The sequence below is a fragment of the Typopeltis vanoorti genome, chromosome 2, assembly GCF_054136105.1.
Source record: "Typopeltis vanoorti isolate ZY-2024b chromosome 2, IOZ_Tvanoo_1.0, whole genome shotgun sequence".
NCBI lineage: Eukaryota > Metazoa > Arthropoda > Arachnida > Uropygi > Thelyphonidae > Typopeltis > Typopeltis vanoorti.
The window spans coordinates 152,890,739-152,905,110 of record NC_143550.1 but is presented as its reverse complement, the minus strand read 5'-3'; the positions used below and the strand labels follow the sequence as shown (position 1 = coordinate 152,905,110).

At 35.1% G+C, this 14,372-nt stretch overlaps 3 protein-coding genes across 3 annotated transcripts in view; all 3 read right to left on the bottom strand.

The window, feature by feature from the left end:
* Positions 1 to 14,372, bottom strand: part of LOC150109529 (uncharacterized) — a 614,993-nt gene that overhangs the window by 108,487 nt on the left and 492,134 nt on the right. The gene's annotated exons all lie outside the window — the stretch shown is intronic.
* Positions 1 to 14,372, bottom strand: part of LOC150109531 (uncharacterized) — a 130,277-nt gene that overhangs the window by 26,647 nt on the left and 89,258 nt on the right. The window lies entirely within an intron of this gene.
* Positions 11,602 to 14,372, bottom strand: part of LOC150109530 (uncharacterized) — a 207,070-nt gene continuing 204,299 nt past the window's right edge. The window contains exon 4 of the mRNA XM_090414196.1: positions 11,602 to 12,127. Within this exon, the coding sequence (XP_090270322.1) occupies positions 11,865 to 12,127 (263 nt within the window). The 3' untranslated portion in view covers positions 11,602 to 11,864. The remainder of the gene's footprint in view (positions 12,128 to 14,372) is intronic.

Sequence of the window (14,372 nt, the reverse complement as noted above, 5' to 3'; positions counted from 1 at the left end):
AAGCAATGGAGAAGTCATATTTACCTATATGAGTTGCTAAAAGGCATCTCACCTTATTATTAAATTACTCTGGATTTAGAGAAAGATGGAAGTTTTTTCCACTTGGTTAGACTATAATAAATTTAGTTTAATTCTTTATCCAAAGATAAACAAACAAAGTTTGCTTACACTTAAATAAAGGCAACTCATATAGGTAAGTATGACTTCTCCATAGCTTCCACCTTGGTATCACCACCTCTGGATCTGGCTCCCACTGATGAGACCTCAATAAAGGTCAAAACAAGTCTTGGTAGTGGCCCATCCCTTAATGCATAGCATTATACATGTCTGCAAGGAGATGTGCTTTGCATTATGGGAGATACTAAGACAAGCGATGAGAGCTTAGTCCACCTTTACCACGAGCTGCCTCAGTCCTGAAGATACTTCAGGAGCAAACTTTGTTTGCTTACACTTGGACAAAGGATTAAACTAAATTTATTATCACTAGCCTGGTTGGATAGCGAACCTGCAATCCAATCAACAGGCTGCATGCTCAAATCTCACAGGGGGCATGGATGTTTGTGATTGTCTTTATGTTTGAGATGAATTTCATTGCTCTGTGTGAGACCAACACCCCACTTATTGGAGGCCTGAAGTGGCTTGAAAAAGTTCCATGTTTGATCTCTGGAGCAGAGTTTCCAGCCTATGTAAAAAATAAATAAAAAAAATCCTTACCCTGCCCATGGGTACAAATGTACTATAAGTTTACTACTGACCTTTTATGGGTGAGAACAACCCGTTCTCAAAGTAGTGCTCGGGCAGCCCAAGCGCTACTTCGTTTGTCCGAATTCAAGTTGTGGTATAAAAAATTTGGAAAACCGTCTGCAATAGTTCCATGCATAAATGCCATTGATGCAGTTTCAAAGTGTGAGAAAATTATATATCCTAACATCTATAACTTATGAAAAATATTTGCAATGCTTCTGGTAACAATATACATCAGTGAAAGGTTTCTACCTTATGCCTTTTAAAAACCTATATTTAAGATCTACCATGACACAATCACTATGTGTGATTGTGTCACTATCTGTGTGTATACTGCTATATACACACACACAGAAAGATTAATGTAACCACGACTGAAGTAATTCAAGAGCTTTGTAAAACGAAATGAAAACTGGATTTTATTCTTTAAATAAATTTCCATAATCACCTAATGAATTTTATTGAATTTGCATTAAAAATATTTTTATCCATTCAACTCCCCCCCCCCCCAAAAAATAAATCCTGAGTGCGCCACTGGGAATAGCAAAAAAAGGGAAATATGTGACTTGGTACTACTTCAACCTTGTTATCTCTTCTGGATCTGATTCCAATTGATTATGTCCCTCTTTGGGTTTGCTTGCTTTCTGGAGAGTAGAGCAGTTCTGTACAGTGGTGGTGGAATTTTGCCTGTCACCAATTGGAGCCAGTGCTGAGTTTCCTGTCCTGGAGTGATGAGTTTAGTTGTGATCCTTTAGGGTTACTCGGAATTTTTGGAGAGGAACCCCTGCACTTTAACAGTAACTCAATAAAGATTGAAACAAGTCTGAGTGGTGACCTGCCCCACAATGCATCATGTGCATTATATATTTATACTAAGGCAATTAATGTAGTCACTAGCCTCTATATGCAAGTAGCCCAGTCGTGAAGATACTTCATGCACAAACTTTATTTACTTACACTTGGATAAAGCATTAAACAAGAATATAATTTCCTGGAATCTTTAATTTATTTTTTACTACCTAGTATGCCAAAAATATAAAATAAAATGTATACTTTATATTTACACCAGCTATGATACCAATGCATTTGTTTTTGTGTATTTATTTTATCTTGCATAACAATAAAAGTTAACTTTCAAGTCAATGCATAAACAGAAATATGTTATTGGATGCTTTGTTTTCTGGATGGCAATATGCTTTTTTTTTTTTTTACTCCCACCCATGAAAGTTATAGATCTATAATATAATAGTACCATGGGTGGTGTAAGAATTCCTTTCCCCTATTTTTATTAATTTGTATAATTTTTTATCTAATGCAGGAAATGCAATTCTGGATACCAAATAGATTTTTCAGGTTTCCAGTAAGCATGGTATTTCATTGCCTCACACCAGGCAATGAAATTCATTTCCCATCCAAAGACAATCATCACAAACATCCATGATCACAGATTTGAACCTGCAGCTTGTTGGTTTGCGAGCATATAGTGCCAACCAGGGGTGTTAAATAATAAACACACTTCTATCATTATGATTTTTTTTTATCATTATAACATATAAGCATAATCAAGGAGGGGTTATTTTGAAAGCAGTTCTACTGGGCTCAGTAATGGGATTATTACTATTAGACCTTATGCCACTGATATTGTAAAGTGGATGGGAGGTAATATTGTCTCCCCCCCCCCAAAAAAAAGATTTGAGTGGACAAGAAAAGTTGGAAAATGAGTGGAGATAAATGAATATAGCTAATTATAAGATTTGAACTTTTGGGATCCAGAAAGGGAAGGTTGCATATCCTAATGGTGGAGCTATAATCAGGAGAGACACAAGAGACTGGGATAATAGTGGATAGCAAGCATAAATTCAGGGGATGCATTGCAAAAGTGGTGGTTCCATTATATGATGCCTTAGACCAGAATTTCCTAAATTTTTTTCGGATCATGCCCCACCTGAATGCCTTTGATGTCATCAAAAAAGATTTTGATGTCCCCCCCCCCCTTCAACGACAATGGTGAGTGTTTTGAGGATATCAGTGATGAGGTGACAAATGCAACATCATTTTCTAATTGCTTCCCAAAATATTCAAATTTCCTCCTTTCGGGCTTACGCCCCACATTGAGAAACACTGCCTTAGACCAAATCTAGACTAGAGTGCTCAGATCTGGTCAACTGAATTTGAAGGGAATGAAAAAAATTTATAGATGTACACAAAGTCAAGTAAAGTAATAATACAGCTGTGGACTTGTCATCTGAGAGCTTGACAGACAGAAGGTGGAGGGGATAATATCAATGAAATGCATGTAGTGTCTGAGAAAATGAGTATAGATAGTGAATAAGCTTAAGGAATAATACAACCTGCCATGCAGAAATTAAGGTAGGTTTCCTGCAGATGAGTTAAGATTCAATGGAGGTCCTCATAATAAGAAGTGACTTTTGGATTAATGCCATGGAAAGTGACAGAAACCAAAATATTTATATGTCTTGATATCTCTTTAAAAGTGTAAGATACCATAAAACAAAAACCCACTGTGTGACATTTTTTGAAAGGAAAAATAAATAAAACATTATATAGGGCAGTAGCAGCTCATCCATAAGGGCTGCATTCAATGCAGCCCTTATGGATGAGCTTGCCACTAATATACAGTCATTCCAAGTGGAATGAATTGCCATCAGGGGAATGAAATTGCATAATTTGATTTTCAAAAAAGCGAGTTTTTTTTGTCACCATAAAATTATATATTATTTATTAGAATTTTCACACTTTCTGAGGATTTTAAAAATATTAACATCTTATTTCCAACTTTTCCAGTTTCTGTCATTTTAATGCTCACAGTAAATTTTTGATTTCTTATTTGCATTTTCTTCATCTTCTTCAGCTAGCAGAACCTCGAAGGCTCTTTGCTGCATGGACCAACTTCTTCGATTCTTTTCACAGTCTTGAGCTCTTTCACTCCAGTTCTGGATTCCCATCTCAGATAAGCATTTTTGGATATTCTCTCAATGCATCTATGTTCACCTCTGAGTCTCTTTCCATCAAGCTCCATCTTGAATGCTTGTTTACCATTCTCTCCTCACCATTTCTTTCCACATGTCCAAGCCATCTTGATATGCTTGCTCAAATCTCATCAACTAGAAGTGGGGATCAACAGAATTCATATAGTTTTTGATTGTCTTCTTCTCCATTCAACTGTTGTGTTATCTCTTAAAGGTCCATAGATTTTTCTTAAGATTTTATTTTCAAAGATCTGCTAAGGTTAGAAAATAACAAACTCATCACTTAAATACATTTTTCCAAAGGATAAATAAATTGTATTTATCCTTTGGAATCTTGTCGTCAATGTACAGTATCATAATCATTCAGTTGTGGTGAAATAACTTTTGATGCTTGTGTAACTGCAATAATTTCAAAGCTCCCCAAAGCAGAATCATGGCAGATAGTAATGATTCTACTTTGGTGGAGAATCGTGGCAGACAGTGACAAATCTTTCTTTAAGCAGCCTGCCTTCACTGGATACAAATAAATAAATAAAAATACCAGCAATGTTGCAAGCAGAAGCTGAACATAGTATGCAGTCATAAATGTGGTTTTTTAATATATGCCTGTATTGCCACAAGTTCTGCAGTCTCCACAATTCTTACAAGTTTGGACATGAGAATTTTAGTGTTTCATACAATTCCTTTTCATATCCTACTCTTTCCTTAAGTTAATTACCATATCTCATTTTAAAACTAGACAATGATTATATAATCCTCAATAACCATATTATTTTATTTTTAGTCATCAAAATGCTATTCTCTCTTGAAAAGTGTAATGAAGGCAAAAAAGTGTGCGACACTTAAAAAAGAACATTATGGGACATCTTGAGGAAAAGGCTAAGGAAGATCCCACTCAGAAGTTATATGAGGATGGTTCCATAAATTTCTGGCCTGACCAACTTTTAGAGGTGATAGAAAGAAAACAACTGTGTCACTTTTCAACATAATCTCCCTTTACTTCAACACAATTTTTACATCTTTGAATTAACATTTCTATGCCCTAGAAAAAAATAGTCTGTACGTTTGTCTGCAAAAATGGCCTAAAACTGCATCTTTCACCTCCTTGTCATCTGCAAATTTTATTCCTTGAAGGTCTTTCTTCAGTTTCAAGATGAGGTAGTAGTCACTGGGTGCTAGATCGGGGCTGTAGAATGGGTATTCAATCTCCTAGAAACCACAGTCCTTCACTGCAGCCTTCGCAACAATAGCTGTATGGATTGGAGCATCGTCATGAAATAGGCAAACACCATGACTTAACATTCCTCGTCTCTTCTCCTTTATGGCATTGCGCAATTTGTGCAGCAGTGAAGCATAATATTCTGCATTCATGGTGGTATTCCTTTCCTTGAAGTCAATCAAGAGAATTTCCCAGCAATCCCAAAAGATTGTTGTTATGATCTTCTTGGTGGGCAGAGTGACTTGGTTTTTTCTTGGCACTGCTTCGACTGGTTTGTACCACTCCATGGATTCCCTCTTGGAAAGAGGATCATAATAAAGGACCATGGTTTCATTCCCAGTGACAATTAATTTTAGCTTCTCTCTGATTCCCTTGGCAAAGCTCTAAAAACTTGCCAGAACAAGTCACACAATGCTCCTTCTGAATTGAAGAGAGAAGTCGGGTCACCCAACTTGCACTGACCATCATGTGAGCTTTTTGTGAATGATGCGAAAGATGGTTGTTATAGAAAGCCCCAACCTTGCTGAGATTTCTTTGAGCTTCAGCCACCTGTCACGGATCAGTTCATCCTCAACAAGAGACACCTTCAGTCATCACTTGCATAGGCTGACCATCACGAGGATTATCTTCGATGTGCTATCTCTCTTCCTAGGTGAAACTGTTTAGTCCATTCCTTCACGGTGGAATATGAAAGAGAAGCTTCCCCCAAACACCATCCAATTGCTGTTTGATAGCACATGGAGAAAGCCCTTCTTTGCTGAAAAACTTTTATCAGAGTCCGGGTTTTTAACATCACAGCCACTTGTGTCAAACAAGTGCCTCCAACTGAATGACTCAGGTAGAGAGTTGAAACTGGTACACTAATCTCCCCATACATGGTGCTATATGTCACGCAGGACATTTTAAAATCAGCGTGAATTTTGTTTGTTAGACCAGAAACGTTTGGAACCTACCTCATACTGGATAAATTTGTTTTTTAATAAAGAAAGGGAGATAGCATCTAGGGTTAGCACTGTGGTCATTCAGATACTAAATCTCCAAGCTGTCTCACATTTTGTTTTCCAGTATAAAAGAGAAACTTATACTAACGCTCATTTTTCGAAATCTGGGGGGGGGGGGGTTACTATCAGGAAACAAAAGTTTTTTTTCAGATTCCTGTCTTTGTCAGGAATCAGAAAGTTCATCCTTTATGAAAGATTCCCCTGTTAATAAAGGCAGAAAGTTGATCGAGGATGGTATTATAACAAGAAATTGATAATCATGATGCATAAAAACCATTCAAGGTTATAAATGAAGAAAAATATATGCTATATGGAATACATAAATCTTCCACACGCATTTCTCTGTGCATGCAATCAGAATGAATAAATCTGATCAAAATTCATCCTATGAAGGTATATTAGGTGTATAAAAAGAGTTCTAAGTTGTCTAATTTAAAAAAAAAAAAAAAAAAAAAAAAAAACACTTTGAATGGTCAAATTTTGATAAGAATCCAAACACCAAACTTTTGCAAAATCCATTCATGGCGTACTAAGTTATCAAATTAAACCAAAACTGAACTGTAATGAACCAACTTCAAGCAGTGAAAGAGAGGACAACTGCAAGAGAGAGATAAGATATGCCCATAGGACATTCTGCTACTACTACTGCTTCACATATGCTTATATGAAAAATGGACCATTTCACATGTCTGTAAACACCTAAGCATAAAATAAAAACTTTCAAGGAAACAAGTGGAGAAAAAGATTCACTTGTGATGAATGAAGGTTTGCTTAATATTATGCGAAAGTGTGTGTGATCTGCACTGAAGGAGCATGCTCTCCCTCCATTATAAGAAACTAGAAAAGGATTTTTCATGATTCATTAATCTCATCATTTAATCTGTATCACAAAATGCAATGCAAGTTCTTGTATCTCACTAAATACTTCTAAATTAGTAAATCTTTTTTTGACAAAATTAGTAATGTTGAAGCAACTTTTCAAATCATCATTAAATTCCTGATATGTACCCTCAAGGGGAGTACAATATACTATGATAGTACTACATGAAAATTTACATTATTATTAATTTATACTGACAATTTTCCTCCAAATTAGTCAGTTACCTGTCAGGAATCAAATACTGTAAATTCTTATATTTCGGTTAAGGCATGGTAGCCTGTACTGCAACAATCCACCTAGATCTTGGTTTTCCTCAGGATCTTTTTTTCTGACATCCAAGAAATAAGCATTTGTTTTGCTAACCTTTCCTCTGCCATTCTGTTTAAGTGATGACCATACCACCCCAGATTAGCTCTACTCACACATTCCTGAATGCTAACAATGTCAAATTCCTTTTTAATGCGATTTTGCCATTGATGGCATCTGTTCACTTCCCTACTTTTCCTCCGAACTCTTATATCTGTGGTCTCCAGGCTTTGACCAACTATTTTATTTCTAACCCAGTTCTCAGATCCAGTTAAAATTAGTTTCAACACAGCCTTGTATATAGCTATTTGCATTTTGGAGAGCCGCCATAACTCACTGCTATCAACAATATCCTTTCGTTGGAAAGACTTAGGTTTGAATCACATCTAGGATTAGAAGAATATTTATGAGGGCCATTCAAATGAAGAGTTAGCTGGTCTCATACAGAAGCAGCAGGGTTTTCTATTTGGAAACTCAGGGTTTTCATCCTGCTAAACAGACCAAAAAAAACATACACAATTAACAGACATAATATACTGACTTCATAGCTTGAGTTGCAAGTAAATCCAAAACAATCAACTAATCAACATAAGTGTTTTGACTAATTTCGCTCTTATTTCATAAAAATTTATTCATCTGGCTCTCTATCATACACGTTTTGCCAATATTTTCAAAGTTCCTGTTTATTTTCATAGTCTTTATTGATGAGTTTCATACCAAATTTGTTATAGTAGTTATTTAATTTTCATTTGTTCAGGATTAAAAAGGTCACGATTGATGAACGTGAGAACTCTTAACATCTAAAAAGGCTATGTAGAGGGTTACTCTCAGTTATGCAGCTATGATGCTTTAAGCAATCCCAACAATTTTTTTTAATACTTTTCTCTCACTTTTTAATCAAGTAAAACTTGTAATATAATAAATTTAATTTAATCCTTTATCCAAGTGTGTGCAAAGAAAGTTTGCGCCTGAAAGTATCTTCAGGACTGGGGTAAAGTGGTACAAACCAGGCGACTCCTTGCAAAGGTGGAGCAAGCTACCAGCACTCCTATCTCCACTTGGGTCTAGCTCCCACTGAAGAGACCTCAATAAAGATCGAAACTAGTCTGGATAGTGGCCCTTCCCTTAATGCATAACATTATACATATCTGCAAGGAGATGTGTTTTGCATTATAGGAGATACTGAGATAGGAGTGTTGGTATCTTGCTCCACCTTTGCAAGGAGTCGCCCGGTGTTGTACCACTTTACCCCAGTCCTGAAGATACTTTCAGGCGCAAACTTTGTTTGCACACACTTGGATAAAGGATTAAACTAAATTTATTATAGTCTCTGACCAAGTGAAAAATTAAATTAAAACTTGTAAATACAAAACTGTGAAACCTGAAGTTTTGTAGAATCCTTTTTCATAACAATACCTTTCAAGTGTGACTTTTTTTGTAAAAATTTTTAATCTACCATATATTTTGGGATTTGATCATGGTATGATCAATAGATCCACTTAAAGAGTACTAGACCAAGCTATCAAATTTTGAATATAATTTACTCTTATCATAACTTAAAGCAGTTTATTAGGGATTTCTTTGGGATCTCTGAGGTTTGGTTTTGGGACTCTGCAGTTGGACCACAGATTGCATTGATATCAACAGATTATACATTTAAACTCAAATGTATAATCTATATATTTTTCTTAAATAAAAAGCACATTAAGTTTCTCAAAACTGTAGAAGTAGACTGGAGAGTGGATTGCTTTGGACATGGGGGGGGGGGGAACTACACTGGTGTCCAAAATCTAAGGACAAACACTATTTCTGAAGATTACAAATGCAAATTCAGATGAATCAGCTTGTGGAAAATTGTATAACTGACTATTTCGAGCAGAAAGCAGGTGCACATTCAAATTTTCGAATTGCGTGCAAAAAGGTCACGTGGCATCACTCAGCAGGATAAAAGGCAATGCTAAGTGAATTGTGTTTGAAAGAGGAACTTTTTCATGAAGGAATAAAGTTGCAAACTTGAATGTCTCTTAATGTCTCAAAGACTTTATCTAGATGATTTCACGTGGGGAAGAATTATTGAAAAGCCTGCAGAATTACTAATATCGCCAGAGAATTTGGAATCTCACATAGTGTTGAATCCAGGCTCAGGGTAGCATTTCAAACCAATGAAATGTATTCCACATGTTGCTAAGAGGCCAGCTCATGGAGACAGATTTTTGGTTATAACAGCAAAACATAATTGACACACCACAGGAGGTCAGCTTGCAAGTTGGCTCCATTCAAGCGCAGGTATGCAGATATCTCAACAAACTGTGGCAGAATGTCTGCAGTCTGTATCCCTTTATTCACGGCTCATTGTAGAGCACGTTTTCAGTGGTGTTGTATCCAGAAAAATTGGACAAGACACCAATGGACTAATGTTCTGTTTACATATGAGTCGTTTTAGTCTTTCCTCCGATTCTAGGTAACACTGATCTGGCATGAAAGTGGTACTGCTTATCATGGCAAGAATGTTCTTGAAAGGAATAGATATGGCAGTGCTGGGATCATGGTGTGGGAAGGCATTATGTTTAATGGGTACACAGATACATGTGCTGGAAAAAGGGACCATGACTGGTGAACAATATTGGCACATAGTTCTTCAACATCATCTTCGTTTGTTCTGTGCTGCTGTAGATGAAGAATTCATTTTGATGGATGACAATGCCACACCACATCATATATAAGCCGTAAAGATATTTCTGGAGACTGAGGCCAGTACGCTCCCCAGATTTCAACCCCATAAAACATGTTTGGGATGCAATACGGAAACACATACTGCTGTTTGAAATTCCGCCCCAGAAAATAAGGCAAGTATCCTTGCTCTGAAGGAGGAGTGGGCAATTTTGCCTCAAGAACTCCTAAATCACTTGGTGCTAAGCATGTATGACGTTGTGAGATCTGCATTGCAGTTTGGGGTGGACATTCTATGCTGAAATGTCTCTCCACATAATTTTCTGTAAGCATGGCACATTAATTCTTAACTACATCTTCAGTATTGTAACTTTTGCCAAAAATGTATTGCAATTTAATTTGTACAAAATTTATAACATATTTTTTGTATATTATAATTTATGAATATGCTGGCAAATTTATGTCCATTTGTCTGTATTATTGAAAATCTTTTCATATACAGGTAAAAATGTAGTTTGTCATTGGCTTTTAGACACCAGTGTATATAGTTTTCCATGTCTGGAGCAATCTATACTAAGTCTACTTCTGCAGTTTTGAGAAACTCAATGTGTATTTATTTTTCCAGAGAAAGTCAAAAAAAAAAAAAAATATATATATATATATATATATCAATAGAACATTTGTAATGATAAATAAAAAGTTTATGGTTCAATCTATTTATACACAAATAGGAGTGAATCAATGATTCCCCGTTACTTAAAGTTACACTCAAAAATATTTAAATTTAATATTTTTGCCTTCCGTATTTTACTCCTACACACTGTTCTTAAGAACGCATAGGAGTAAAATGCATCAATCTGCATAAACATTAGTACAGGCCTGATGACACAACTAAAATTCATAATTTTAGTGGGTATTAGTTCACAGCATGTATTGTTAGGGAAAGAAAACTAAATTCATTAACTAAGATGTACTTCTCGATGCAATATGTTACAAGAATAATTCAACTTTTTCATGGAAAAGTATTATTTTCTTTTGAAAATATCTCTTTTATTTTAATATAAATGAATGAATGAGTGTGAATGTGAGTGTGTGAAAGAGGGAGAGGACTCAGTAGAAGCTGAGGACTTTTTCTCCTAAAAGAAACTTTCAAGCTTTCTTCTCAAATATTAACAAACTGGTTGAAGAATAATATAAAAGATCACAAACATAGTGAACATGAAACACAGAAGGATGTTCCATATTGCAGTTCTCAGACTGTATTCAGTTTGTAATCTTGCCCATCAACTGACAGTGAACTCTGCCTTAAATGATTCCCAGCATATATATACTATGCAATTTAAAACTGCTTTTACTGAATGACACGGAAAAATATATGGCTTCCACTAGAACAAAGCATCCACATCAGATCTAAGATTAATAAAACACATGGTAAAATTAGCAACACACACATTAGAACATAGTAAAATACAGAAATTAGCTTAAACAACAACACAAAAATCCTCTATTTGTTAAATTTATTCATTTTTTTTATTTATTAAAATATAAGATATTAAAATGTAAACAGCCCTAAAGGTTGCCATCTTATTATCCCAGTTTATTTTGTAAGCCATTAAGTTTCTTTTTACATCTGAAGTCAGTAAACAAATTTTTGCTATGAAAAGCTATTTCTTCCTCTTTCCATTTAAAAGCGGCCATAAAAAAAAAATTATGAAATCGACACCAGTGCAACTTGGAATGCTTTTGAATTCTTACATAAGGTGCATACCTGCCTCCAATAATTGAGAAAACTAAACCAAGACCTATTCATTTATCTATGCTGTCCAAATAAACATTACATTGTACTCAGAGAATTTTCACAACAGTTACAATAATCAACAAAGTAATAATTGCCCTTTCAAATTCCGTATAAAACTGTTACAGAAATTCATTACCCAAGGCCAGGACGGATATGAACATGTGATAGCATATTTTTTTGTTTTTCACCTCCTTACTTTTATAAAAGTTTAAATTCTCCCACTTCAAAGAGGTGTCTATGACATGTCTATATATTATCATAAGTCAAGAAATCTATGAGCCACTCGTTTATGATATTCCAGAGAAAGATCATCAGGAAACATTTCCAAACAGATATGACATCGAACATGTTTAGATTTATAGCCGTGCAGGTTTATTTCATGCCTTCTGCGATTACTTCGATCTGTGAATGGGCGATTACAGAACCGACAAGGGAGGATTTTCTCAGGACATTTTGAGCGACTAGATGCCCTCCCAACAGTTCCTTCTCTTGCTTGAGCAGAAAACAGCACAGGAAAATCTGAAATGCGGAATAAAATATTTACAGTACTCTTTCATAGGTTATGCGCATAAGAACTTCTTTGCCGTTCGGAGGAATAATTTTAAAGATAAGGTCTGAAGTAACAGTAGAATACAAAAAAGTTGAATAATTATCAGCATATATTTGCATAAACAAGAATTACAGAATAAGTTAATACCATATCAGTTTGCAAACATATCAAATATCTGCAAATTTTTACCGTTTTTATGTACCAAAGGAGATGCAAAAAAATATGATTTTCACATACAACAGAGAAGACTCATAGCAGGACTATCATGAACAAAAACTCATCATTTCACACAGACTTCATTCACCATAACATGAGCACAACTACACTTGCTTTGAATCCATTGATAAAGCATCCTGCTATAAATGATTTTTCTTATGGGATAGGGAAAAAAAGTTATTCTAGTTACATTTGAAAAAAAAAAACATATGTTCAATAAAACATTTCTTTATCAAGGATACATTTTCCAATTTTATAAACCAACACACATAGAAAACTGACAATCTTCTTTAAGGAATAAAATTCTTCATATCCATTAAATTATACATATCATTGGTATACAATAATATAATGCAAGTTGAAAATTCTACATATCACGCTTTTTTAGTGCTCACTATTACCCTGTCAGAACGTTATCAAAGTTGTGAGGGAAAAAGGGAAGAACTATGCAATTTAACGAAATCTCTCTCTAAGAAATAATTATGTAAATGAGAACGAAATTCTTCTCTTGGGCAAATTCAAAACACTGAACTATGGATACAATAATTTATTTTAAAACAAGATTTGATAGCCATACGGAGTGATTCCCTACATGCATGGAAAAGATAATACAATTTATGTACATTATGTATGTTCCAATGAAATTTTCTTTTTAATTACTAGGAGATAGGTGCTCATTAAATAATTTTACTACCACCTCTGTCTGCAAGTCATTTGGAATCATCATCTACCAGAATGACTCTTCCATAATTATCTTCCTTGTACTCTCTCCATAGGAGGGCTCCCTTGTATTCCTTTAGACTTTCTTTCTTTTTTTTTTTTTTAATGACAATCCTACTTATAAAAGGCTGTAAATCTATAGTACATTACTATTGAGTGGAATAAGATTTAGGTAATCTGGAATCCTGCTCTACAGACCAAACATGACATTTCTTCATGCTAATTTAGGCCTATAAACACACAAGGTGATAAAAATCATCTACCATCTAACAACATTCACAAACATCCATATTGGGATTTGAACAAATAGGGTCTTGGATGGAGAGGAGGAATGCTAATATTGATTTTGTATTATCTCTCTCTTCTGTTTGCAAATGTGTGTTACTAACAAGAATTCTTAAAAAGCTTCCCTACAAAACAAATAGGAATTCTTCAAATTTACTTTGCATGAAGGTTATTTTGTATGCAAAGAAAACACACACACGGCTAGAAGGAGCAGCAATCATCCCCCACTCCCCAACTTCCATTTGGTGAATTTCTACACAGAATGCTTAAAGAACAAAGCATCCAACATAGCTGAACTACTCAAACATGTCTGTTAGCCTATAGAAATAATGTATTTGCTATTTAGCTGCATAGCCACCTGGTTGGCTGAGTGGCTAACATATCTGCTCTCCAGCCAAAGGCTGCGGGTTCGAATCCTGCCATGGACATGGATGTATGTGATTGTCTGTGAAAATACTAGTGATGTCAGTGCAGTTGCGGTTCATTGGTGGATTGAGTGATAGAGTAGGTGCCCTCCCTCAATGATTCTTTGGACTCCTTGGAGGTGTCAGGTAATAATAATAATAGCTCAGACACATCTAATTCATTTTTAGTGCATTTATAAAATAACCTATAGAAAAAGAATCAATTAAGTGTATATGCTGTCTCCTCTTCCTAGAAATATTTGTTGCAAATGATTTCATTATTTATTTCTGTTGATAAAAAGCAAGCACGCACACACTGGAAGATATATATATATATATATATATATATAAACATGTCACCAGTGATCATTAATATGACATCCCTCAAATCTTAAAACAAACAGAGTGGGACATGTGTTCCAATAACAGCACTAAATAGCAGCAAATGGATACAACTTTTATAAAATAGTTAAAATACAGCAATCTCTGAATTATGTGACTGTAGCAGGAAATTAATTTGCTGGCCAAATAACTGAAGGTACAGTCAGTTGACACATTATGCAAGAATTAGTTAGGTGAAGGATAGATA